General features: G+C 48.8%; 2 protein-coding genes across 7 annotated transcripts in view; one reads left to right on the top strand and one right to left on the bottom strand.

The window, feature by feature from the left end:
• The first annotated feature begins 54 nt into the window (after window positions 1-54).
• Window positions 55-15,776, top strand: CCDC24 (coiled-coil domain containing 24). 4 transcript variants are annotated; one of them, XM_028733737.2, is made up of 9 exons: window positions 55-321; window positions 2,237-2,397; window positions 4,161-4,345; window positions 6,115-6,222; window positions 8,058-8,144; window positions 9,127-9,181; window positions 10,492-10,561; window positions 10,771-10,891; window positions 11,277-15,776. In XM_028733737.2, exons 2-9 carry the CDS (start codon window positions 2,242-2,244, stop codon window positions 11,644-11,646), a joined length of 1,152 nt encoding a protein of 383 aa, XP_028589570.2. In that variant the 5' UTR covers window positions 55-321; window positions 2,237-2,241; the 3' UTR covers window positions 11,647-15,776. The 4 variants fall into 4 exon arrangements, with proteins under 4 accessions (XP_028589570.2, XP_028589567.2, XP_028589568.2 ...); XM_028733734.2 differs by having other exon boundaries at window positions 2,212-2,397; XM_028733735.2 differs by having other exon boundaries at window positions 55-426; window positions 2,212-2,397.
• The window catches only part of SLC6A9 (solute carrier family 6 member 9), a 55,332-nt gene continuing 41,413 nt past the window's right edge, over window positions 12,005-25,923 (bottom strand). For all 3 annotated transcript variants that reach the window (XM_028733730.2, XM_077928798.1, XM_028733729.2), the window contains 12 exons: window positions 22,847-23,003; window positions 21,901-22,032; window positions 20,855-21,110; window positions 19,739-19,871; window positions 18,865-18,999; window positions 18,590-18,693; window positions 17,631-17,868; window positions 16,695-16,829; window positions 16,488-16,587; window positions 15,036-15,136; window positions 14,512-14,682; window positions 12,005-14,404 (listed from right to left, as the gene is read on the bottom strand). In XM_028733730.2, coding sequence (XP_028589563.2) covers window positions 14,186-14,404; window positions 14,512-14,682; window positions 15,036-15,136; window positions 16,488-16,587; window positions 16,695-16,829; window positions 17,631-17,868; window positions 18,590-18,693; window positions 18,865-18,999; window positions 19,739-19,871; window positions 20,855-21,110; window positions 21,901-22,032; window positions 22,847-23,003 — 1,881 coding nt within the window. In that variant the 3' untranslated portion in view covers window positions 12,005-14,185. The remainder of the gene's footprint in view (window positions 14,405-14,511; window positions 14,683-15,035; window positions 15,137-16,487; window positions 16,588-16,694; window positions 16,830-17,630; window positions 17,869-18,589; window positions 18,694-18,864; window positions 19,000-19,738; window positions 19,872-20,854; window positions 21,111-21,900; window positions 22,033-22,846; window positions 23,004-25,923) is intronic.

The following is a 25,923-nucleotide window of genomic DNA, read 5'->3' as shown; positions in this document are numbered from 1 at the left end:
AGCGTAAAGCCAGTGGGACCCCTCCTGGATGAAAACTGGCCGACGTGTGGCTTCTCTTTACCTCCGATTGCTTGGGTGCAAGCGCGGGCGCGCCAAGAGCTTCAACGCGCACGCTTCCTTCCCCCGGGACGCCCGTCTCCACGCTCGATCGACATCCTGTCTGCCTCGTGGGCACGGCTCCTTTAAGAGGCGAGGCTTCAGAGGAACGCGGCGGGGCGTTACCATGGAGACGGCGAGTTTATATTCCAGAGAGTTAGAGGGTGGAGGGGGCTCGGATAGGGCAAGGCGCCTGGCCCTCCGCCCCTCCGCCCGGTGTCGCAGGTGAGGGCTACCGCAGAGTTGTGTCCGTGAGTCCGTAGGGAGTGAGGAAGTGTGGGGAGAGTAAAAGGTCTGGGGCGGAAGTGGGCTCGGTGGGCCGAGACGTAGGTGACTTAAGCACTGGGGAGCAACTATGGGGAGGGATAATGGGCAATAGGTTACATTTGGGGCTATAAACAACTACCTGACATTCAGAAGACATCTGAAGGCATCCCTGTTCAGAGAAGTTTTTAATGTGTGACATTTTAATGTATTTTTAATCTTTGTTGGAAGCCGTCCAGAGTGGCTGGGGAAACCCAGCCAGATGGGCGGGGTACAAATAAATAATAATAATGATTAATAATAATTACGATTAACGGGAATTAGTGTGACTCTCGAGGTTAATGTGAGGGGATGAGTTTGGTACAGTATATGGGGAGCAATAAAAATTATATGCTCTTATTGTCTGGTGACCCACGTGGTAGAAAGGTGAGTGCAAGTAACAGGATTTGTAGACAGTAGTGCAACTCAGGGGGAAAGTACAGAGCACCACAAAAATGGGGCGCCTCAAATGGCCATCTAGAGAGTGTCAGGTGATGGAGTCAGGAACAAACGACCTGTGGCAGCACCTGGGCTGGCATGGGCATGTTGTGGTCTATTGGCGCTGATGGTAGTCACAGCGGCATCCTTATTTTCTACAACAGTTTTAGTCAGAGGGTGGTTAGCCAGGCATGTACATGGCACTCGATTCTATTTTTTACTTTTACTTTCATCCTTGGTGCTCCCCCCCCCCATAAATGTGTTTAACATCAGGGCAGCAAAAGCAAATTCCATTGTATTCCTGTAATGCTAGTGCTATGACTTAAGTGAGTTTAGAATGTGAAACTGTACATGCTCAGAGTATTTCACAACCATTTATCTATTGTGCTAATGTATCAGGAATGTAGGAGCAGTTATAAAACATGGGAATGGCTTACCTTACAACTGACAACTGACAAATGTAATATGTGTGGCTGTCTAATGGGTAAAAGGTAAAGGGACTCCTGACCATTAGGTCCAGTCGTGACCGACTCTGGGGTTGCGGCGCTCATCTCGCTTTATTGGCCGAGGGAGCCGACGTACAGCTGGTCATGTGGCCAGCATGACTAAGCCGCTTCTGGCGAACCAGAGCAGCGCACAGAAGCGGCATTTACCGTATTTTTTGCACCATAACACTCACTTTTTTCCTCCTAGAAAGTAAGGGGAAATGTCTGTGCGTGTTATGGAGGGAATGCCTACGGGTGGCATGCCTACGGATTTTCCTCCTCTAAAAACTATGTGCGTGTTATGGTCGGGTGCGTGTTATAGAGCGAAAAATATGGTATCTTCCCGCCGGAGCGGTACCTATTAATCTACTTGCACTTTGATGTGCTTTCGAACTGCTAGGTTGGCAGGAGCAGGGACCGAGCAATGGGAGCTCACCCTGTTGCGGGGATTCAAACCGCCGACCTTCTGATCGGCAAGTCCTAGGCTCTGTGTGATCGGCAAGTCCTAGGCTCTGTGGTTTAACCCACAGCGCCACCCACGTCCCTAATGGGAGAGGGGTGTAAAACCATGGATGTGGCCAGGATTTTAGTTGGGGAGGGACAAAGTTATTGAGCTTTTCTTGGGAAATCATGGGTAAAAATACCTCATAAATAGGACATTGCGGGGGGCCAGGTTTCTGTTGGGGGGGGGCAGAACCTCAGATAATTGAATACTTTCAATGCTTTTCAATAATATTTGTGAATCTTGGGAGGGCAGCAGCCCATGTGTAAAACCATTAAGTTCAGTGTCTAAAATTACCTAGGTGCACCATTGCATGTGGCACCGAATAGTTGTGATGTGGAGCTTCTACTCACTGTCTCATTGTCACAATCTTTTTTTCCTTTAAAGCCCATTATCGTGGAATCGGATACAGCACCCATGTTGCCCTTGCCTGGTGCATCTGGGGAACCCTTGCAGTCCGTACCATCACTCTGGACAATGGTAGAGGAACAATTAGCACCCAGTGAGAGGCTTGAGGCGAAAGCTATCTTGGGTCATGGCCTTGTGGAACGGAGCTTGGAACTTCATGCTGAGGTTAAGTACCGAAATACTGGATCTCCTATTCAAAATGATTCACAAAAGAGCAGAACAAACCAACCAACCACCCCTCTTACTACACAATTTAGAAGTGGCTGGTGACAAAGGGATATCTGAATAAAGCATAAAATCTAGCTCTCATCAGCTAAAGAGGCAGCACTAAATTTGTAAGGGGATTTGACTGATGAAAGGGCCCGCCTTTCATGTCTATAGATTGAGTGGAGTGGACTGAGTGCTAAAATTGAGCGGCGCTAAGGGAGGGCTTATAAATTGTATTAAGCCCCCTTCCACTGAGCACTGGCCACTAGTTTTGGCATACATGCATTTTCATATAGAGTAGCGTTCATGTGTGTATGGAAAAAACCTCTGGTTTGCCACTTACATCTGCTTTGAGTGCTGTTTGATTTCAGTGAAAGGAAAGCATATCTGAGAAGGCAAGTCAAGGAGGGGATAAAATACTGCAACCACCCCCTCCCTGTTTGACAAGGCCCCCATTTGCCAGCTCCCAGCTCAGCTGGTTCCTAATGCTTGGCCAGAGCCCCTAATCCATGCTATTCCAGGCCCTTTGTTCTCCTCCAGCCATTCATGCCCTTTCTTTATTCAGCATGGTCCTGACTGCAGCTGAGAAGAACAGTAAACATCCCAGAGGCTTTTCACATGGTAATTGCCTTACCTCCTCCTGAAACCAGAAGAGCAAGCACAGCACACCCTGACAAGATGGCACCTTTTTCTCTCTATCACTTCTTCATGTTAGAGCTTTGCTTGAGATCCACCCCCCCCAACATTGTGACCAGTGACCCCTCCCCAGCCTTTATGGGGTCTCTCACCTGGATGTCTATTACCTCTTCATCACAAGCCTGATAAATGTGGCCCAGGTACTGCCTGTCTCCCTGCTGTGTTCTTGTATGTGTCTCTGCTCCCCTCCTCAATTGGATATCTGAGAGGCCGCCCAGGGAAGCAGCTGTAGCATAACGTTCCTCTTGTGGATGTGTGGGGCCAGAAAGGGATTTCTGGCGCTCGCTTGCCTTACAAATATCCTGCAGATATTTTTGCGGCATGACCTTGACTTTCCTCATGGGGGGAGGGAGAGAATGATTGTGGGTGGGCTGTCTGCAGCTTTGCACCTTTTATGGAGTGTACAGACAGCAACAATGCAGTGCCCTCTTGCCAGCTACATTGGAATGACAGTGTCCTGGCTGGTGTTCTTATCTTCTGCAGACAACTTTGCCCACTTTCTGCAAAAGAGTTGTTTTTTTAAAACCTAAAAACTTCACTCTTAATCCTAAAATACTCTTTACATAAACTAATAGCCTCATAGACTGTTCCCAGTTTTTGGGCAGATGCAACGTTTTACTGAATTCAGTGTGCTCTCACACACATTTATCACATTTGAAGCATCTTTTATTCCCTTGATGGATGACATACTTCCGAAAAGTTGTCAGTTCCCTGACTGTGGCCTTTATGAAATGTAATTGTCTACCATCAGATGAGTAACTAACCCATGGCTAGGTATTGATTTTCTTTTCTTGCAGGCAGGCACCTGGCTTGATTTCCAGGTGTGCAGAATACCAATACTGGGAATGGGAGTGCAACTTGTATTTTTAGGTTGTGTCAGTGCTTCATCATTTGGGGAGGTGGAGGGTGGGGGAAAGATTACTTTGAGAAAGTTACTGCAGTTTGTGTCAATGTGCACATGTGTGAATTTCTGCATGTGGCAATGCACTGTCCCTAATGCAGTCCAACCCCTTCCCTATTTACAGGTGCGGACACTGTTGGAATTACATCAGGAGTTGCAGTCAGGCCGCCTTGGAGTGGAGCAAAGCCCACTGCAAGCAGATGACAGCTGGGCCTTGCTGGCAGCTCCCCCCAACCTCAAGGAGCTGGTGAGGGAGGAGATCCGCCTTCTTCTAATTGGCCTACAGCAGAAGGCATCGCAGGAGGGCAGGTACTGGAGATTGGAAGAGAAGGGACTTGAGAGAATTAAGGGCTGAGTTGAGGGGGAGCAGGTAGTAGGGATAGAAGAAAAACAAGCAGACTATATTAAGACCTGAAGCCTATTTGATATAAGAATGAGCCCATTAGTTTCCAACTGATGTGGCTGGTGGTATTTATGTGTGTGGAATGGGTGAGTTTTACATCATCTTTTGGCCAAAGCAGTCTAGATTGAGGAAGCCATAACTATTTGTTACGAGAGGCTTAGAGTTTCATGGGACAAATCAGTTAGGAGGCTAGACAATAACTTGATTGTCTCTCTTAACAAGAACAGGATGGGGGAAACCTCTGATTCCACTCAGATATAAATAAGTCCAGTGCCACCTAGCGACTAAACTATATATTTACACTATTGACACAGTATTCTTTCTCCCTTTGCCTTTTAAGGGTGACTGTTCCAGAAATGCTTACTAGGAAATATCAGCTCCAATGCAATTTAATTGGCAGTTCCAGTATAGTTTCAACATGACTGCCACTCAGATGGCCAACGTCCAGCAAAAATAACCTGTGCCAAACACATGTTTGCACCATACACCTCCATCTGTAACTTGCGCTCCCATTCAAGTGCAGCTTGTCAGTTTGTGTGTCTCTCTAGTCTTTTTTATATGTATAATTAATTCCAGCCTTACATTCCCATTCTTTGGGTCTCAACCTTTGTCATTCCCACTTAGCTCCCTTACATCATGCAGGAATCGCATTGCTGAGCGCCTCTATCAAGAATGCCAGTCCTGCTAATGCGTTTGTTTTTTATGGTGTGTTCAGTCCATAGCCTGAGGCTGGGATTATGTCCCACCTCCAAGTTCAAAGTGAGCATTCATCCGAGTGAGCACTGGGATCAGCACCTGCTGGAACCCTTGCCTGAGGATTTGCTCCCTGCCTTAGCCCTGTGTAACCAATGAATAGCTCAGTGAAGGCATGGATTAGAACAGGCTGGCTAGTAAGGGATGAGCTCTTAAACTCCTCCTGCTGGAGTTGTTTGTACCATGTTGCCATATAGGAGAATCCCTTCACACCCTTCAAACCTTTCTACTATCTCTCAGTCACAACCTGAAATTCTGCATTTGTTTACTTACTTTCAAATAGCTCCCCTCTTGTTGAATTTCCCTACATTGACATGAGCACAGGCCATGGCTCCCTGTGTGCTGCCTAGAACTGGGTGGTCCAATGAATGACCTGAGGGCTGCATGTAGCCCTCAAGGCCTGTTTTGTTGGCCCTGGGCAACATTTGACACCTTCCCCAACCCTCATGCTGCCTTCCCAAAGCCAGATAAGCAAGGCACTAGGCTTAGGAAGGAGGTGTAAAGGCTCTGGCAGGGTCCTAGAGTCCTCCTGTCTCCTGCCCAAAGCCTAATTGCTGCTTCCCTGGAGTGCTCTAGGACCCTCCCAAAGCCTGTTGTCTCACTTAGCTGGCTTTGGGAAGGCAGGGCAAGGACTGGGGGGGGGGGTGGCATCAAATTTTTGCCTCAGTCTCCCCACCGCACAATACAGTATGTGTTCTATTGGTTCTGTGTCAAACTACTTTTGTGGTCTACTTTGTATGGACAGTTGGACCTCACTGGGCTCTTTAGTCCAGCTTGTTTTTCCTTTTAGGCTTCTATTCATTCCAGCTACTGGGTGGTTTTGTGACCCAGCACTGCCACCAACTGGTCTTCTCTTGTCCTTGTCAGCCCAAAGACTGGGGATGAACAATTGCCTTATGGCTGTACGTTTTCTGCTTCACAGGAACCAAGATTGTGCCATCGCTAAATACAGCCCTCATGTGGTCACCTTTGCACTGAAGGCAAATGCTGGCAATAGTCAGTCTTCATCTGGGAGCAGTGCCCTAATCAGGTAAGACTGAAGGAAGCTGCAGCCTCCACACAATGAGCTTCTGGGCTGTGACTTGTTCTTACCCGGAACACCATGAACTGTATCACCACAGGAGGTCTCAGAATCCAGGACTGATTTTGTCTGTAGGAAGCCTAACACCAGAGTGCCATATGCCATAGACTTAGCAACCTAGCAGTGATTGGTTCTTTTTGCATCTATGGGCAGTTTGGGACTGATCACTGTTATCTCATTTGATCCTCATACAAGTTCCAGGAGCGGGGACTTGCAATGAGTTGGCCTCCGTGCTGGTTTCAGTCCCATAGTGGTATTAATCTAGAAATGTGCTTGTATTATTTATATAGATATGCATATTATTCATATGTAGAATTGGCAGTGGTGTGCCCACTTAAATTATAAGTGTCCATTTTGGATAGAACCTTTAATGTTAAGTCAGAGAAGCTGTGAAATTACAGACTTAGCCAGCAAAGATGGGGCAATATCAATGGGGTGGGGAGGGGAGACTCACTGAGCAAGCAGAAATCTTTGTGCAGGGCTTCCACTGACAGAGATGTAGGTGAATCCCACCCCTAGTATGCTTTCCTTTTATATCTAGTTGAAGAAACCAAGAGCAGGTTGGTATGCGGAGGTACAGTCTCTCAAACATCTTGGTGAGATTCCTGGGCATATCAGCTCCAGTTTCTGTGGTGTTAAGTACCACCTGTAGGTGAGTTTCAGAGTGAGTTCCCTTCTTTTGGTTGATATGGACTTAAAGGGAGGTATAGACCACATTCTAGTCATTGGGTGGGGTTAATTTCATAGCCTATATCATGCTCCCATTGTTGTTTGATTGCATCAGTGTTGTGGGGATTTACTATAGTTTGTTTTGGAGAAATGGGTGTGCTGTTGCGGGGATGTTTTCGATGGTGTCCCCATGAATTTTTGTTCCTCTGCAGTTATGGTTGGCATGGTCAGCCCTGTTAGGAATCTTCTGATTTCCTGTTCAGGTGGGTTGCGGGAGGTGTATAAGTTGGCATAAAATTCTGAGGTTATTTCTTTGGTGGAGGATGTTAACACTACTGTCTTTTATAGTGACACAGTGTATACTTGTTTTGAGTGATTCCCCCCCCCCCACATCTGTTCGCTAATAGTCTGGAGTTCTTCCCTCCATATTCGTAAAAGCATTGTTTAGGGTATAGGATGTTAATCATTGTTTTATTGATTTCTGGAGAGTCAGTTTCCCTTCTTTTTTGTTCTATGAATTTAAGGCTCCTGTTTGTTTGTAGTGTTATGACAAGGTTGAAATGTCTTGTTCTAATTTACCAATTTTTGAGGAAGTTTGTTTTTTAAGGGATGTCCTCTCCTTTATGTACGCTCCTCTGATGACCACTTTCATTGTGTCCTAGAGAAGTGGGGTTGCAATGTCGTCCACATTGTTGTCCTTAAAGTAGTTTTGGAGAGTTTTCAAGAGACTCTAGGTAGTTTGTTTGTGGTTAGGATGGGGCTGAAGGACCATGATTGGGTAGTTTATGCTTCCTCTCCTATTATGAGGGTTGCTTCTACTGGGGCATGGTCTGTGATTTTAATGTTCTGTGTCTGAGTCCTAAGAAGCATGCTAGTTCAGTTTGATGAATCCCTGTCCTGTGACAGCCATACAGAGAGGATGGGAGTACAACTCATTGAAAGAGACTAGGGGTCCTGGAAAGAAAATGACTGACATCCCCAACCAATTTCTGTTACCTGATCCTTGTGCCAGTGTCCCATTCAAGCTTTGTTTAGTGCAGGAATGCCCAGTTGCAGGCATCAAGCCCATCTGGTGACAGGAAAATGCAAGTCTCACCCAATTTCTGTTTCCTTAGGCCATTATTCTCCAGAACCGCTAATCTGGAATCGTTCTGTAATAAACTGAATATTGCCCATATCAGTGAGGTAGCCTCTCAACTTCGGTAAGTTTTTGCTCTATTAGGTTTTTTATTTGCACAAATATTGTAAGAGGGAAGAAGGCACAAGAGGGTTACAGGTATCCGTTGCAGGTGTCTGGAAGGCAGATATAACAGAAGACCTTGTGTCTGAGAACAGTAAACTCACTGCAGAGACAGAAGGGAAGCTGGGGATGGCATTGTGTGAAAATGTGTGCAGATGGACCCAAGCAGCTTGTATTCTACCTTCTAACTCTCCCCACCAGCTGTCTCCCAGTCTGGCCTGTACCACAATCATGAAGACGAGGAGGGGCAAGAGTCTCTTTCCAAACTTCCTCTGGGTACAGATATAATTTCTATGGCACATTTTGCTCTGTGTAATTGCAAGGAGTGAAGCAGATCAAACAACAGTTGTGGCAGAACTTGGTGGGAAGGGCATAGCATAAAAAGGTGGGACCCTCAAGAGAAGGTCAAGAAGCAACACAGGAGTGGGGTGTCTAAGCCATACATAGTCTTGGCTCCCAGTGCAGTCTCCAGTGGGGAACACACAAAGGGCTTTGTAAAGATTCTTCCATCTTGTGCCACTGGCATCCTGCATATTCCAGGCAGTATGTATAGTTATTGAAGGGATCTTACTAAAGACCACCCCCAGAAATGCCAGAAAGTGTTCACCAGCCAGGAACTTGGGGAACTCTGAACAAGGAGAGCAGCAGAGTACAAAACAAGGTTTAGAAACACTGTCGGCATTAGAGATACTTGTGCCTAGTTACGAACTGCTTCAAAGTAGCGTGGTTTTCTCTTCTCATCCCTAGCAACATGAGCTGCCACTGCAAGCAGATGGTGGCTATCCTCACATCTAACTTTCATTTGAATTGCCAGCCCCTACATTGGGAACGTAAACAAAAAGTGAGGAAGATGTGGAGACACCAAGTCTGCAGTGCTGGCAATTGCTTTCTGTCCCAAATGTGTCACCTCCTTTGGGTCTCACTGGCTGTACTATTTTTCCTAGAACCTTGCTAGAGGATGAGTGCTGTGATCTGGAAAGATACATCCCCTATTTACAGGTAAGGAATAAACCCTTCTCATCTCAAGGAGGGTCTCTAGAGTTCCTCATAAGCAGTGTTTCTCCCATGCACTTCTAAGGATCTGCTTCAAGTTTTGGCCAATAGGTCTGTGAGACTGGTTTTTGTTGCAGCTTGGGTGCAGCATCTGCGGCAACATTTCCTCAGCCCTTCGAGACTATTGTGTAAGAACAGAGGCAAGGCAATGTGGGATCTGACCAAAGCCCCATCTAGTCTAGCACCCTGTTCTCACAGATGCTTATAGAAAACTTGCATGCAGGATATCCCCACGGCACGTCATCTAAGTTGGCACCCACCCCTATATCTCATGGGGGCAAATTCCATAGTTACTTTTGTTTGTCCTGAATGTTGCAACCATCTTCTTCATTGGATGGACCGAAGTTCTAGTATTACTGCTCTCATGTCTTCCCTCCTGCCCACATACATAGGAGCTTGGTCTCAGAGCTGTATCTACAAAGCTGTTCCCATGGCTATGGCAGCCTGGGTTAGAACAGAGTGTGGACAGGCCTTCGGTCAGAACTCTTGAGAGAAGTGACAAGGGTGTTTGGCTTCCATACCAGTTCTACAATTGCCCAAATAGCTAGCTTTTTTGTCTCCTTCCCAAATCTGGGGGACAGGGAGGGGCTGAGGAAAGATGTGAGTGGCAGGAAAACTGTTATGATGATTTGGATGTGAAAACACAATCACATTGGGCAGCAGGACTGCAGCAAGAGTACTTCCTGTCACCAGTGTCTGATTATTATTATTTATTAAAAAACACACCTTTGCAGCAGTACACCCATAGTGCTGAGAGCTGCCAAGTTATGAAATCAGTGACTTGTGACTGCAGAATCAGGGTCAAAAGAATCGTAGAACTGCAGTTGGAATGATCATCTAATCCCAATGATAATCTACTCCAACCTCCATCAATGTAGGCTACCCACTGCTAGAGCATCCCTGAGAAGTGGCCATTTAGCCTCTGCTTAAAAACCTCTAGCAAATGAGAGCCTATTAAGTCAGCCCACTAAGTTTCTAAGTCAGCAACCTGACAGACTGTTTTCCAGAAGAATATGAAATGAGCATCTTCAGCTGAAGGGACTGGATACGCTGGTGCCTATCCATTAGCTTTCTGCAGTGACTGGGGCAACTAGAAGGCTGGGAGGAAAAGTAAGGTATTTAATACGGGAAGACTTTCCAACACGAGGAAAACCTTTAAGCAGAGACATGTACATCTTTAAGAGAAATGGTATAGTTAAAGGAGCAGCTTCTTTCTTCTGTGTTGTGTTTCCTATAGCATTTTTCATGTTCCACAGTGCCAACTGGAGGAGGCGCATCAGCACGCTACAGAGCTGCTAGAGGCAACACATGAGCCCACCATGGCTGGTATGCAGAACCCGAGTCTCGGATAAGGCCAGGCTGGGAATTGGGGAAGGGATGCAGCATGATGGTGCCTACAGACATCATCTTTAGGCAGGTGTTGCCAAGGAGTGGTATTTGCAGTGGGGCATGGTCTCTTTGTGAGTGCCAGCCCCAATGCTCTTCATGATTGTTGCTTCCCCCAATCCCCATGAAATAGGGTCTTCTCTCCACAGAATTACAAGAGGAGAAGCGCGCCATGGAACGGGATTTGCAGCTAAGCCAGCCTAAGCCAGGCACCAGCCCTTCCCTGATGTCGAAACATCTTGGGAGTAGCAGCTACCAGCCGCAATTCAGGTGAGCCTGCAAGCACCAAAGCTATGATACCATGGAACTGCATAATATTATAACTGAGGGGTAGCTGTCAAACTGGCGCCTGCAGCAGAGAGGTGCAAGCATAGTTCAGGGTTGGTTTATTATTCTGTGGCAGGGGTCACCAATGCGGTGCCCTCCAAGTGGGGCTGTTGGGAGTCTAACATCTAGAGGGGGCATCTTGCTGGCTCTTTGTGCTGTATGGTCTCATACCTGCAATATTTTAAGTAAAAATTCTGGAGTTTGTTCTGTGCAGGACCCATTAGTTCTGCTGTAATGACTAAGGCTTTTCTGTCCTTGATGCTTTACATGGAAAGATGCTTGGGCAACACCTCCTGCTTCTTGGTAACCCCTTCCTTTCCTTTTGCAGTGGCTTAAGAGGTTCAGCAAAAGGACCAAGCTTTGGAGAGATCAGTCCTGCTTCTTCACCAACTCTCAGAGACCAGACTTCTCCTTTATGCCATCAGGCACTACCCCGGCGGGGCCACTCAGCACGAGGGTCCTATGGATGGTCGCAGCGGGATGGTGAGGAACCCAACCAAGCCAGGAAGGACAATGATGTTCTGTTGCCCAGACCTGTGCTGCCAGTGCCTCTGAAAGGGGGCAGGATTGCTTCAGCCTGCGGGCTGGCAGTAGCAGGGTTGGACCATGTCTTCCACCCCACGCCTCCTACAGAGCCATGCCCAGTGCCCCGCTTCTGCCCTCGCACTCGGCTGCTGCGATGCAAAGGACCCAGCTAGGGAATGGAGAGCTGCCGCCTTCCCTTAAGTACCTCATTTCCCGCTCCCCTGCTGCAGGGTCTCCAAGGGACCCAGCCCTGCAGCATCCTGTGCCTCAAGAGTTGCTGCTGTTGCCTTTTGCTCATCCTTGTGAACAGGGTCAATGGGATTCCAGGGAAAGCGAAAAGGCAAAGAAATGCATACACAGAACCTCCCCCAACCCATGAATGCAGATAAACTACTTGCAAGTGGGACTCATGCCAGTGAGATGCTTCTTCTCCACAACACAGGGCAGTGGGCCTTGTGGCAGTGAGGCTGTGAACCCAACCCACACCTTCCCCATTCCTCCATGCACACCAAAGAACTGTACCACCCAAGGTTCAGGAATATAAATTTCATTAAAATCTATCAGACTTTAAAAATCTACAACTGGAAGAGTCACAGTATGGGAGACGCGTCACAATTATTGCTATGAACAATGAGGCGGCAATGCTAGCTGCCGCCTTGGACACAGGAGGAAAGGACAGACACGGAACCATGCATTAAATAGTGCAGCCTCGGCACAGAGGAGGGAAGGTCTGGGGGCTGGTGGCTTAGGGCAAAAGTACCATCATGGCATGGAGCCATCTGTCCCCCCTCTCCCTCTTAACTGCTCACGATGCAGACGTTTGGCACTTGTACACTGGCTGCTATGCCCATGCCACCGGCTGGAACAGGTACTACGTGGGTAGGAGCCAGGTGTGCCCTTGCTGTTGGCACCATGGCTACACCGCAGCAATCGTGCACGGCTGGGAGCTGAGGGGCGCCCCCCCGACATGCACTGTTTGGCATTGGTTAAGTGAATTGGCATCAGGGTACAAGACAGGATTGTGGCTGCCGGGGTCTCCTGTCTCCTCCACCCAGGCGTTTCTAGGGGGTAAAGTGCAGGCAGCAACACTGACATGGAAACACGGGACGGTGAGGCCGAAAGACGGAACCATTAGTACCTCCTACCCATCTGAGGCAGCACAGGCCCTGCTTTGTGTTAGGGAGAAAAGCCTTGGAGTTGGAGACGGGGCTGGTGCCGATGGCCAACTTCTCCAAAGCTTCACCATGAAACTAGCAGCTTCTGCCCCCACTACTAGTGGAGAAGTGGGCCACATGGAACCCAGGCCTGGCCAGGATAGCCTTTAGGGAAGCTTGTGCTTTTGCTTTGTGTGTGTGTGTGTGTCTTTCCCACCTGCAATGGTGTGGGCAGGACTTGGCACATCATCTGCTCTTAGCACCATGGTTGGCCCTGTCCCTTTCCCTGTGGGATAGGGCAGAGCTAGGTCCCAATGGTCTCTTGCCTTTATGGAGACCCCATTCAAATTAATTTATTCCTCTTAGGGGAAGAGTGTAGAAAAGTGCTTCAGAATAACAGGCTTGGGGGAGCATCCGGAAGATGCTGTCTAGACCAAGAATGCACACCTGGGCAAAATCTGTCCAGTGGGCTGCATGTGCTGCCCAGAGTCTGTGGCGCTGCCTGAGATGTCTATCATGGTAATACGGTGCATCCAGCCTCTCAGCTGTCGCTTTTTCTATTTGTGAGAGATGCTGTTTGCTTATGTTTCACTCTGCAGGTGTGCGATTCTGGATGGTGTGCAAATAAGGCTCAATATTAAGATCAGAAGGGAGACAAGTGCATATTTTTGTTCATGGAGTTGTGATTCTCCCATGCTCTTGCAACCCAATTAAGGAGAGCTCTCCTGCCCCCTACCCACCCACCCCAGTCATTAACCTGCCAAATTCAATACATAGTTTCTAGCAGGAACGTTTCTTATCATGGGAGGCCATGGCGAGAAGTGCAAATTGTTAAGTGCTGGGGAAGCTAGCTTTCCTTTCCTAGGTGGGGAAGCTGGGAAGGTCTGTGCAGTGGTTGGGGGCGGGGAGGTGCAGTCTTAAGTGCATCTCTGGAAAAGCCCTCGCAGGGGCAGCAGCCTAGCTGAAGGCTGCCTAGCCTGTGGCCAAGCGATGCCTAGAATGTCAGGATTAACATTTACAATTACAACCAACCCTCTTGCCCTCCCCTCCCCCTCCCCCCACCCCAATCCCCCATTTGCTTATCTGTGGGGCCAGTCCCCAGGGCCCTGATCCAGGGCAGTATGGGGCATACCACCCCCAATAGATACCAGACCCCCTGGGCCCAGGTGCAGCTGCCAGAATCCACCCCCAAAGGGGCTGCTGAGCCAGCGAGGCTCCAACCGACCCTCCTCCTGGTGCCCTTTCCCAAGGCACCCCCAACGGTTCAGCACACCCTCCCCACCCCTGACCCTGGTCCTGGTTGCGAATTGGGGCCATCCGAACGTGACTGTAAACATGAGGGTTACAAGATGGCACGGGGGGGGGGCACTAATGAGGTGGGTGGGGTTGGAACTCACAGCCCCTCCCCCAGAGTCCGGCGCAGCCCGGGAGCCAGGGCTCCCCCACCCAGTGGGGGGGCGCTGTCATATATCTGAGCAGAGTAGGGTTTGGAGAACCAGGGCAGGTGGGAGAGGGGAGGTGCAAGGAGGGCTCCCTGCCCTGCCTCCCAGGCTCATGTTCAGATCTTGGAGTCCTGGCTGTGGGTAGAGCCGTTGGTTCCCACGGTGATGGCAACAGCCACGCCAGCCTCGTCGCTCTTGGGCTTCTCGGGGTTCAGCAGCTGCACCTCCAGCTGGGACTCCGCGGAGGAGCTGAGTACTGGCGCATAGCGGCCTTTCCGGTGCTCCATAAGGGCTGGGCCCCACTCACGGCTGGGACGGGTAGCGTTTTTCAAACGCTGCAGGGAGACAGGAGGCAAGGGAGCAGGTTAGTGGTTTCAAAGCCCCTGGCCACTGGGATCCAAGGCAGGGGGCGCTCGGCTAGCCTGCTCACGGACAGCCTCACCTGCATCAGCGTGTCCCCTTCTGAGCGCAACACGCAGAACACAGCATAGATAGGGATGCAGATGACCGACGAGAGCGCCATAAGGAAACCGATGGAGATGGCCCAGGTGGGGTACACATAGGTATTGTATGAGATCGGTCGGTACTGGATCACTGTGAACACGAGGATGAACTGAGGAGAGATGGGAAAGAAGACTGAGTGATACAAAGCCCAAGGGGAGCAAGGGGGGGGGGTTGGCATCATGCAACTGCCTAATCCCACACCCTCCTGTCCTCCTTCATACTGGTTACGCTTATGCCCAGTGTTACACTCACTGCATCTTTGGGAACCCCTCTTGCCTTTGCAGGTGTGGTTCTTCCTCGTTGGTATTTCCCTTGTTTTCTTCCTTGGCACTGTTCTCTCCTGTACTGGTGTGCTACCTAACAACTCCCTCCTCCCCCAACTCATATGCGAGTGGCTGTTGACAGTCCTCTCCCTCCCATTCTAGCCCCCTCTCACTGGGAGTGTTCTCGTCACACACTCACAAATATGATAACAGGAGAGATGAATCTCCAGCAGATTTGGAAGAAGATGGGTGGTGGGAAGCCCAGCATCATCTCAATGTCCTTGAAGTAGTTCCGGTGCCCTGTGTGGAGCAGAGGCAAAGGGTGGTCAGAGGAGTGGCATGAACCAGGGACATTGTAATTGGGCACTAGGGCCTGTTGCAGGTTTCCATGGGCCCTGTTATGTGTAGTAGGGTGTCTGTGGGACTCCACATAGTAGATTGTGCACTCTCTCCCAGCGTGATGGGTCTCTCTCCCAACCCCACATCATGATTCCACAGATTTTCCCTGCTTTGACAGAGGAAGCAGAACACCAGATAGTCAGAGTTTGCCCCAGAGGTTCCAACTGCTTCAAGGGAAAGGATGAGACAACGGAGCTGAACCCTTGCACACAGCCAGTTCCAGGGTTGTGTTTCTTTTGTGGGGTGGGGTGGGAACTGGGCCCTCTAGTGGGCCAACTTCCACAGACAGCCAGGTGACACCCTTGTACTTTCCCACAATGCCCTTGGCTGCCTGATGTAGCTCTAGGGCACTGTGGGAAATGCAAAGACTTTCCCAGCTGGATAAATAGCTGTTTACAAGAGTGTCCACTCCTTAGGGTTTTAATTGTATTTATTGTTATTGTGTTTTTAAGTGCTTTTAATTATTTTATGTGTACATTGCCTTAAGACCAGTGGTTTAAGAAGGTGATCAATAAATTGTGGTGTGGTGGTGGTGGTGATATATTGCTGCCTGCAGTCCCAGCTGAAAGGCATAGAGGATCCAGAGCAGCCATCAGCATTGGTGGGCCAAGAAATAATACTGAGGCCTCAGCAGTTGTCCAAGATTCCAGATGCTGACACCAGGCCTGCTCTTGCAGAGTTTATTTTCCTAGCAACAAGCATTTCTCTCACAGGCGAATGGGAGATCAGCCCAGCATCTTGGACCACAGCAAGTGCCTCACCAAAGTGACCATTGGTACAAGCCTTGTTGGACATGTTATCTTCAACAGAATCCATATTGCCCTGCCTGAGTGACGTTACTCCTATATGGATTTGGGAATAGGGAAAACATTGCCTTCATCATTAGTCTGGAGAAACTAATCTATGGTGAAGGTTTCACAAGCCAAGAATGAGCAGAGAGTTTGCTGATTTCCCTCCCAGAGGTACCACAGTCCCTTTTTCTTGTGGAATATAATTTATTCAATTTCCCTAACAATCCTAGGGCTCCTATCTGTCAGTCACACTGCAGACAGAAGGAAGAAGTCTTGGTAGTCTTGGCTACCAGTGAAAGGTTTTGTTGGACTGTGGAATACCCTGCCCAATTCTGATTGGGAATGCCAATCGCTGCCCAACTTATTCATGACATAGCTTCTAAAAAGGACGAAGTGCAAACGGCCCACATCTTGACTAGCTACCCCAGAAGAAGCTTCCAGGCAACTCTCAGGATACTTACCATAGATGTACATGAGAGAGACACACATGATGCATGAAATAACGACAAGTGAAAAGCTTGCTGCATAGTTGTCCATTAACAACAGCCAATAGATGCCAGCCTGGAGAATGGAGGGAAGGAAAGCTGTCAGTATGGGCAAGATCTATTGCCTTTGGCTCAGTAAGGGCTGATTTCCTTAAGAATGCCCCCTCTCCCTGTGCCCCATACCTGTGTAGTGAGTGGAACCCCTAGAAGAAAGCCCACTACAGCCACACCTAGAGTCACAAAGGTTTTCCGACGGATGATCCACTCATTTCCTATTTCATCCACAATGGCTGTGACCAGAGTCTCCAGGAGGCAGAACTAAGGAGAGAATTGACCAAGGAGAAACAGGACGTGAGGAATGTTGAGATGGCTCAAACCTCTCCATTCATCCCCTTTAACAACAGGGCCTGCTGCCTTCCTCCTCCACCTGAACCAGTTCTAATACACTTTCAGGGTGAGGATCAGGACTGTTTGAGATGTGGCCCACAGCATGTGATCAAAGATGCTTTCTTTGTTCTTTGGGACAACATGGGCACAAATAACATTTTATATAACACCATTCTTATCTGTTCTTATTTTATCTGTAAGCCACATTGAGTCCCTGTCAGGGTAAAAGCTGTGATATAAATAAATAAATATATGATGATGATGATGATGATGATGATGATAATAAGTTTTTTTTAAAAAATAATGTAACTTTTTTTGTCTGCAGTAGGGATAGCCAAAGAGAATGCCTTTCAGATGTTGTTAGATTACAATTCTTACCATCGTTGACCATTGGCCATGTCACATGGGGCAGATTTTGTAGTCCAAAACATCTGGATGCAACCAGCTTGGCTACCTATACCTAGTCCCTAAGCATGTGACTCAGCTGGTCCTTGCTCTACCCAGTCTGGAAAAAGGAGAATTCATTTCTGATGCAGTGCCCTGGGTGATTTCTGTCAGACCCTCCATCACCCAGTTCTGCAATTCCTCAGACACTAGTGCCCACTCTCACATACCCAGCCCTCCATTACTAAAGCACTCAAGTTCCCCAATTGCAAGTGTGTCTGTTCTACATAGGTGCCTATACCCTCTCTCCCACCCCACAATATCTGATGGGTCGATTTCCATGATTACCTGTGTTCCCAGCCCCAGCAGGATGAGCATGAAGAAGAAGAGAACAGACCAAAGGGGCGAGATAGGAAGTAGTGTCAGTGCCTCTGGATATGCCACGAAGGCCAAGCCAGGACCATGGTCAGCCACCTTGGAAACATCCACACCTAGATGATTGGCCATGAAGCCAAGGATGGAGAAGATGACGAAACCTGCATAGACACTTGTGGCGCAGTTGGTGATGCTGATGATGATGCTGTCTCTGTTGGAAGTGGGAGGACATGTCACATTATGAGACACCAGGGAAAGGGTCAAAGAATGAGCCTTGGAGGTGGAGAGAAGGAGAGATTATTTCAGCCATGAAAAATCACTGAATGAAGGAGGAAAAGGTCAAGCGAATGGTTTCATGGTATCTCATGTACTTTGTATTTCCTAAAGCTAAGCGCTTCTAGCTCTCAACAATATCACCAGAGACCCTCTGTAGAGCCCCAGATAAGCAGCTCTGATTTTTGGAGGAACAAAAAAGCGTAAGACACAAAATTTAAATTTTAAAAGGAGTAGGGAAAATCACCTCTTCCCTTAACAAAGTGTGGCTGACATATGAAGAGGTAACTAGTCCACCATGTTTAATTCTGAACACATGCTCTATATTAGGGGTAGCTAATCTGTGGCCCTTGGAGTACATCATCCCTGACCATTGGCCATGCTGGCTGAGGCTGATGGGAGCTGGTGGTCAACAACGTCTGGAGGACCACAGGTTAGCCACCTTGTCCTATATGTTTTGTTAAGGCTCTGGTGACAAAATCAAGTCCCTATACTTCATGGTTTCATGGAACAACTTGAAAATGGGCAGCATCTAAAATTGAGCACCTCAAAATGGAAGGGGTGCACCTCCCTATGGACCCCTTCCAGAGACAAGAACTATGCCACGCCAACAAATAGTTTTAACATCCTTTCTGGATTGCTTATAGAATGAATCTTACCTGTAGCAGTTGTTGTGGAACTTGTTATACGATGCCATGGTGATAAGTCCACCCCAGGCACAGCCCAATGAATAGAAGATCTGGGAAGCCGCATCTCCCCATACCTACCAAAGACATGGAAAGGGCATTACCAGCACAGCTCCTTACCTAGTTTACACAAGCCCCCAAACTCCTATGGTAAGGAGGGGAGGGGAAGAGGTGATGTGATCATGAAATCCCAGAGATCATGTCCCGGGGGCAGCAGTTCAAGCCTACCAGGCATTCCACACAAGTACCTTTGCATCAAGAATTTTGTCCCACTGCGGTGTCAGATAGTACATGATCCCGGAAACGGCTCCTTCAAGGGTTATCCCCCGCACAAATAAGATTGTCAGCACCACGTACGGGAAGGTTGCCGTGAAATACACAACCTGGGAGTCAAAAGGAAAGTTGGGTAAGAACATTAGAAGAGTCAGCTGGATCAGGCCAATGGCCTCCTGTCCAGTGTTCTGTTGTCACTGCGGCCACTCAGATGCTTGTTGGAAAGCTTCAAGCAGGACCCGAGCACAAGAGCACTCTATCTGCCTATGGTTTCCAGCAACTGGACAAAGATGTCTTCTTCCCCCGAAAACTTAGTTTCATCACTGTGCCAATCGCAACAGGCTTGCAACTCAACTTTTACTCCCTGTCCCGCTCTTAAGGAAAACTTGCCACTGTTGCTTCTGCTATTGTTGAACGTTTCTTTAGTACGTTTCTCAAACTTGCATCTCCAGCTGTTGTTGGACTACAGTTCCCATCATCTCAGACCACTGGCCATGCTAGCTAGGGATGGTGGGAGTTGTAGGCCAACAGCAGCTGGAGACCCAAGTCTGAGGAACACTGCTTTAGTACCAACAGTCTCTTAGGCAGCAGGATTTTTCTGCCTATATTATGAATCCATGTCCCCTGCTTAGTCAATGTCTAAGCACTGGGCACACAGCTCAGCCTCTTCCTAAGGATCTAGAAGGGCAATTCTGAACTAAACATTTCTCACAAGCAACTTGTTAGGCCTGGATAAGAGAGGAGGGGTAGAATGTTTGCAGCCATTGGGTAGGCCATGTTGGAGGCCCAGAGAGGTCATTGTGCTTTGGGTTTCTATGGAGAAGTTAGAAGAGAAGGAACACTACTTGCTTTTCCTGAGGACTTGACACCCTTGATGAGGCAGAGGAAGACGACGACCCAAGAGACGCCCAGACAACCCAGAAGAGGGAGCCGTACTTCGCCCAGGTTCCCAATGTCATCCGACAGCTTCAGCACATACCGCCTGGAGTAGAAGACAGCAGCACAAACCAGAGTTCATATGTGCTCCAGAAAACACACCCCAACCAATCTACACCTGCCCAACCTGCCCCCACCCAAAGGTCCAACCCCAGACATTAGGGCCGCTGACATTGCCAGGAGTGACAGCCTATTATGTTAAATGCTGGCGTAATGGCCTTATGACATTAGCTGCTTTGATCAAACAGTTGAAAATGGGAGATAGGAACCTGTGCATAAGTAAGCAAGCAAGTGAGTGAATGCACACAATTTAGCACTAGCCTCAAGGTTTTGGTTATTTCTAGACCACTTGCATCATGAGACTTACAAAAAGAAAAAAATATCACAAGCATCTCTCAGATTCCTATGGGAACAGTCCATTTATAACCCTCTTCACAATATAAGAAACATTTCAGGGCCCGACTGGAGCTGAGGTCAATCAGAAGATGAATATAAAAATAATCCTCAACATATATTCTGTTCCAATCTTGTAATTCAAGAGGCAAAATACACAGGATGTTTTTGAACTTTTAAAGTGAAAATGCTGCAGGCTCATATTCACACGTACTATCTCCATCCCTTGGCTCAGCAATAAAGAGCCTGCCTTCTAATTATCCAGATGTGCTTGCCTCTGGCTGCAAATCCTTAGACACTCTCCCATCATTCCCCACATTCATTCTGATGACCCATGAAACTTTCAGGACAGCTGCATTCAAAACTTCTGTGCTTGGTGCCTATTTGGGGCAACATCTCTCCAATATGCAGCCTCCCTTAGAGACACCCAGTGATCCCAGGTCTGGAGGGTTTTGGTAACATCCTTAACAACTTAGGGAAGGTAAAAATAAGGCCATGATCTCCATCTGGCATATTTGAACCAAGATGTGTCCATGGTGGTCAGCTTGTCCTCTTGTGAGGCAGGCCCTCAGTTCCCGACTGACAAGCTGGTTCCCTCTTCATCCCACACCCATTTGCCCCCTCCATCATCATCACCTCCAGTATTCCTCACTGGGGCTCGTGCGCTTGGCCGTCTGGTTAAAGAGTTGTGTGAAGTTGAGCGATGACCCATCTGAGCCATTGGTAACGTCCAACACACCAGCGCAATCAGGTGTGTTCCAGTAGTTGCCGCAGTACGTCCAGGGTAGCACCCGTGTCATTGATGAGAAGAAATAATAGAAGGCGATGCAGATCACAACGTTGTAGTAGATTCCAATGTAGCTGGACACAACCATCATACCATACCCAACACCTGGAGGGAAAGCAAAGCATGAGCACAAGTTGCAAGGGGGGGAGCTCTAAGGCATCTAGGAATGGGAGTTTGCAGCCAAATAAAGTATATGGCCTGTGTAAGTATGGACACACATACACTGAGGCTGTGGATATAAGGCACAGGCAGACAAACTGCAGCACAATTTGGGCCTGGTTATGCAATTTGTTGATTTATTATTTAATGTACCAAGACCTCAGCTTTCTACCTAGTCAGCACTCAGGCCTGCATGCCTGCCCACCCTTTTCACACATTATGATGCTGCCTGCCCTCCCTGGTTCACTAACAGCAAAGGCACAACTGCAACAAGGCACGTGGGATGCAGGTGGAGGGAGCAGACTGGCTGCACAGCTGCTGCACCATGCTCTGCATGGTCTCCTGCACTTACAACAGGTGAGACTAAGCATGATGAAAAGGAAGTGATATGACATGTGCAGTATTACATGTTCTGAATTTTGCTTTTGAACTAATCCTGCCCAGAGATGCCAAAGGTCCACTGCCCCAAAATACTGATTATCTGTTTCTCTTTAAATTGATTTTGCTCCTAGCAACTCCAGTTGAAATACAAATACTGTACAGATTTGGTTGCCAGTCATCCTTCAATCAGGCCTTTTACCAACAAAGTAAAGCTGTTGTGCAGGAGCCTGCATTTCAGGGGGAAATGTGCGCACAAGTCTCTACCCACACATGGGGAGCAGAGGATGCAGACTGCAAATGTGTTTGTAGCACAATAACCGGACAGAATGTAAGCACTGAATGTGCTGCCTCTCACCTTTGAACATGGGGCTAATCCTCCAGACACCAAGGCAGCCCTGGCTAGCAAACTGTCCGAACGAGAGCTCCATGAAGAAGAGGGGGATCCCGCAGAACACCAACATGATGAAGTAGGGGAACATGAAAGCACCTGGAGACAGAAGAGGAAATGAGCACCGAAGAGGAAACATAGCTCAGCACATGCTTTGTAGGCAAAAAGGTCCATCTCCAGCATCTCAAGATGAAAAAGCTCAAGATGGGATGTAATATTAATTTGTTGTACTTACATCCCACTTTTTCCTCGTTTAACCTTCCCCCCCCCCCAGTGAGGTAGGTCAGGCTCAGAGGCAGTGATTGGCCTAAGATCACTCAGGGAGCTTCATGGTCAAGTGGTGATTTGAGCCCTGGTTTCCCCATGTCCTAATCTGAGGCTCTGAACCACTACATCACACCAAGGAAAGACCTCTTCTACCTGGCACACTGAGATAGATGGACAAATAGTCTGACTTAGTACAAGGCAACTTCCTGTGCTTCAAGCCAGTGGAAAAGGAGCTTCAAAACCCTTAAGAAATGCAGAGATTTCCCCCAAATGTCATATTCTGGGTGGGGAGAAAGCTGCCCAGAGTGTGGCACGAAATCCCAGTCCTCTCCTGCAGGAGGAGCCCTATACTCACCAGATAGTTGTGTATGAAGCTCCTAGGATACACCTTCATTTGTGGGGACAAAGTTGCATCCAGGAACTAGCAGGACACAGCACTGCAATTCCCACCACACACACCAGTGCTATGCCAGAGCACTGGGTTTAGTACTGGCTGGGGGCAGGGAATCAGTCCTACCCTGCTATTTGCAACACTGCACACGCTCTAGCCCCAGACAGTGTCAGGGCCAGGACTGTCAGCCAATGCAATGCAGAGTGGGTCCTATCTCTCATGTGCTGCATGCACCCTTCCCCGGCCAATACTCACCTCCCCCATTGCGATAGCAGAGGTAAGGGAAGCGCCATACATTGCCAAGCCCAACAGCGTAGCCAACGCTCGTCAGAACAAACTCGATCTGGTTGCCCCAGTTGCCACGCTTGAGGTTCTCGTCTCGCTTAGCCGTCTCGCCAGGCACAGCACCATTCTGCCAGAAGAGGACAGTCAGTTATTGCAGGTAGGGGAATGGCAAGAGGGTGGGCGGAGGTAAGTTATCCTGTTCCTTCCTTCTGGGTCTCCCCTACTGTCGGTCCTGTAAGGTCTTCCCACAAAAAGAGGGGCTTTAGAAAGGGCAACAGGCAGATAACAAAACAAGTCATATGGATGGACACACACACACAAACACACACCCTTCTGCAACTTTGGATGCTTGCGCTGCTGGTGGTTTAAAGTCACTCCCCTTCCCCAGCTGGAGGCAAAGCAGGCAGGGGGCGGAGAGTTTGATTATGCTAAGGGGGCTGCTACCCCCTGCCTGCCCAGATGAATAGTCCTGGGTCGGGCTGTAGGGAAGCTGGCAGCTGCAGCCCATACAAAGCAGGCATAAGAGGAGTCAGCACAAAGGAGCCTCTGTGCCTGTTCCCTCTTCCTGCCTACTGATGGAGCACAAGAGGCCACAGGAAAGGCAAGCAGATCCCTTTACTCACTGGCAGGGAAGCTAAGCCCATCAGGGCATCAGAAAAGCCCTGCTGGACCACACCAAGCCCCACCTAACCCAGTATACTGCTTCCATCAGTGGCTAGCACAATTGCTTTGGGAAGCCCACAAGCCGGGAGGGGGGATTCATGAAGATACCTGTTGTTTTGTCCCTGGCACCTGATATTTACAGACTTATCTGAATGATTTATGTCATTACTTCATGAATGAACTCTCCATGTGGAGGTTTCATTTAAGCCAGAGGTTTTCAACCTTCTTGAGGCCATGGCTCCCTTGACCAACTATGTTCTTTCTGCGGCACCCCTGTGGGGCTCAGGAGCCCAGTTATGTCACCTTGCTTGCAGAGCTGGCAGCCTCACACCCTTTTTCGAACACCCCCCCTTGTGGAGTGTTCCCTCAGCCTCCTCTCCGCTTCCCTCTCCCTGGGAGTCCTCCAGGCAGCACCTTACATTGGGAGGCAGCAGCAGGAGCCGTTGGGCCTGCATGGCAGAAAGGCTTCCCTTCAGCACAGGGCACTCAGATCCCAGCGCAGCACCTGCCTGCCTGCCTGGCCTCCCAATTGTCTGTCCATTCCCAACAGCAAGGGCTGGCGGACTGGCTGGCTGGGCTCCCTCATCCACTTGCTTGCTTACTCTGAGGCTGCCTCAGCTCCTGGCAACCAACACCTCCTGGCCAGCCCCACAGGCACCAGTTGCCTGGGGAGCTTGTAGCCAGGGCTTCAACAAACAGCTATGCAAGGTAGATATGGGAGGGCCCATATCTAAAGGGACGCGGGTGGCGCTGTGGGTAAAAGCCTCAGCGCCTAGGGCTTGCCGATCGAAAGGTCGGCAGTTCGAATCCCCGCGGCGAGGTGCGCTCCCGTTGCTCGGTCCCAGCGCCTGCCAACCTAGCAGTTCGAAAGCACCCCCGGGTGCAAGTAGATAAATAGGAACCGCTTACTAGCGGGAAGGTAAATGGCGTTTCCGTGTGCTGCGCTGGTGCTGGCTCGCCAGATGCAGCTTGTCACGCTGGCCACGTGACCCGGAAGTGTCTCCAAACAGCGCTGGCCCCCGGCCTTTTGAGTGAGATGGGCGCACAACCCTAGAGTCTGTCAAGACTGGCCCGTACGGGCAGGGGTACCTTTACCTTTACCTATGGGAGGGCATCAGAGGAGGGAGGGAAGGAAAGAGGGACAGAGGCCAGTGTTGCCCGCAGCACCCCTGACCATCATTCAAGGCACCCCTGGGTGCCACGGCACACTGGTTAGAAACCACTGATTTAAGCCATTGAGCTGATTTAAGAAACCACTGATTTAAGCCATTAAGCTGTTGAGACTTTGCATCCTGTAATTATTTATCGCCCTTTACAAAGCCCTATAAGCCAGTGACCATAACTGTATCCTGTGACAGGGAATGCCCAATGTTAACTATGTTTTGTGTGAAGAAGGAACAGAAATACAGTGGTACCTCTGGTTAAGAACTTAATTCGTTCCGGAGGTCTGTTCTTAACCTGAAACTGTTCTTAACCTGAGGTACCACTTTAGCTAACCACACTGCCGCCGCACAATTTCTGTTCTCAACCTGAAGCAAAGTTCTTAACCCGAGGTACTATTTCTGGGTTAGCAAAGTCTGTAACCTGAAGCTTCTGTAACCTGAAGCTTCTGTAACCTGAAGCTTCTGTAACCTGAAGCGTCTGTAACCTGAGGTACCACTGTATACCCGTGCTTGTTCCTGGCAATCTCAGGAGGAAAACTGGATCCTCTCTTTGGCTCTTGGTAGCAAATTCGGAATATGCCCATTGAGCGTAGAGTCTATGGATGTTTACATGGCATCACTAAATTGCCTTTTTATAGATGTTAACTCCCTTCTGTACTCACAATAAAAGTGGGGAAATGACTATATCTGACCTTTCAGCACATAAGTGAGAGCTGTTCTATTAAGAACATACACGGACTAGGAGGCAACTCCCCTTTTGCATGGGGATTGAGTTCTGAGTCATTGTGCATGTCAGCAGTCACACGTAGGCCTGTTCCACCCCTGCCCCCATCTGGGGCCAAAAACAACATGTGCACCAGCAAATTTGGGTTGCACAGTTATAACTTGCGTGACAAGCCAGCTTCTTCCCTGTAAGACTGGAAACTGGTGGGGAGAATGCACTAGAGAGTGAAGGGCGGGTAAAGAAACACTTGTAATGTCATCTAATCTCCCCAAAAACAATTCCAAACCAATGGTCATTAAATAGCCAATGTTATCTCTCTGCAAACAAATGAGGGCGAAAGCTTAGTAAACAGGTCATCTGGAAGGAAGTGCCCACGGTGTGTCTATCTGTGACAGCTCAGGAAGGCTGTTATTGGCTGTAGTAAAAGGACATCGCCAGGAGAGGGAGCCTCAGTCCTCCTTAATCATACCTAGTCCTTTAAGGTCTGTCAGAGAAAA

The sequence above is a fragment of the Podarcis muralis genome, chromosome 5 (assembly GCF_964188315.1).
Source record: "Podarcis muralis chromosome 5, rPodMur119.hap1.1, whole genome shotgun sequence".
Classification (NCBI taxonomy): domain Eukaryota; kingdom Metazoa; phylum Chordata; class Lepidosauria; order Squamata; family Lacertidae; genus Podarcis; species Podarcis muralis.
The sequence above is the reverse complement of the archived record's forward strand: the minus strand, read 5'-3'. Positions and strand labels throughout refer to the sequence as shown.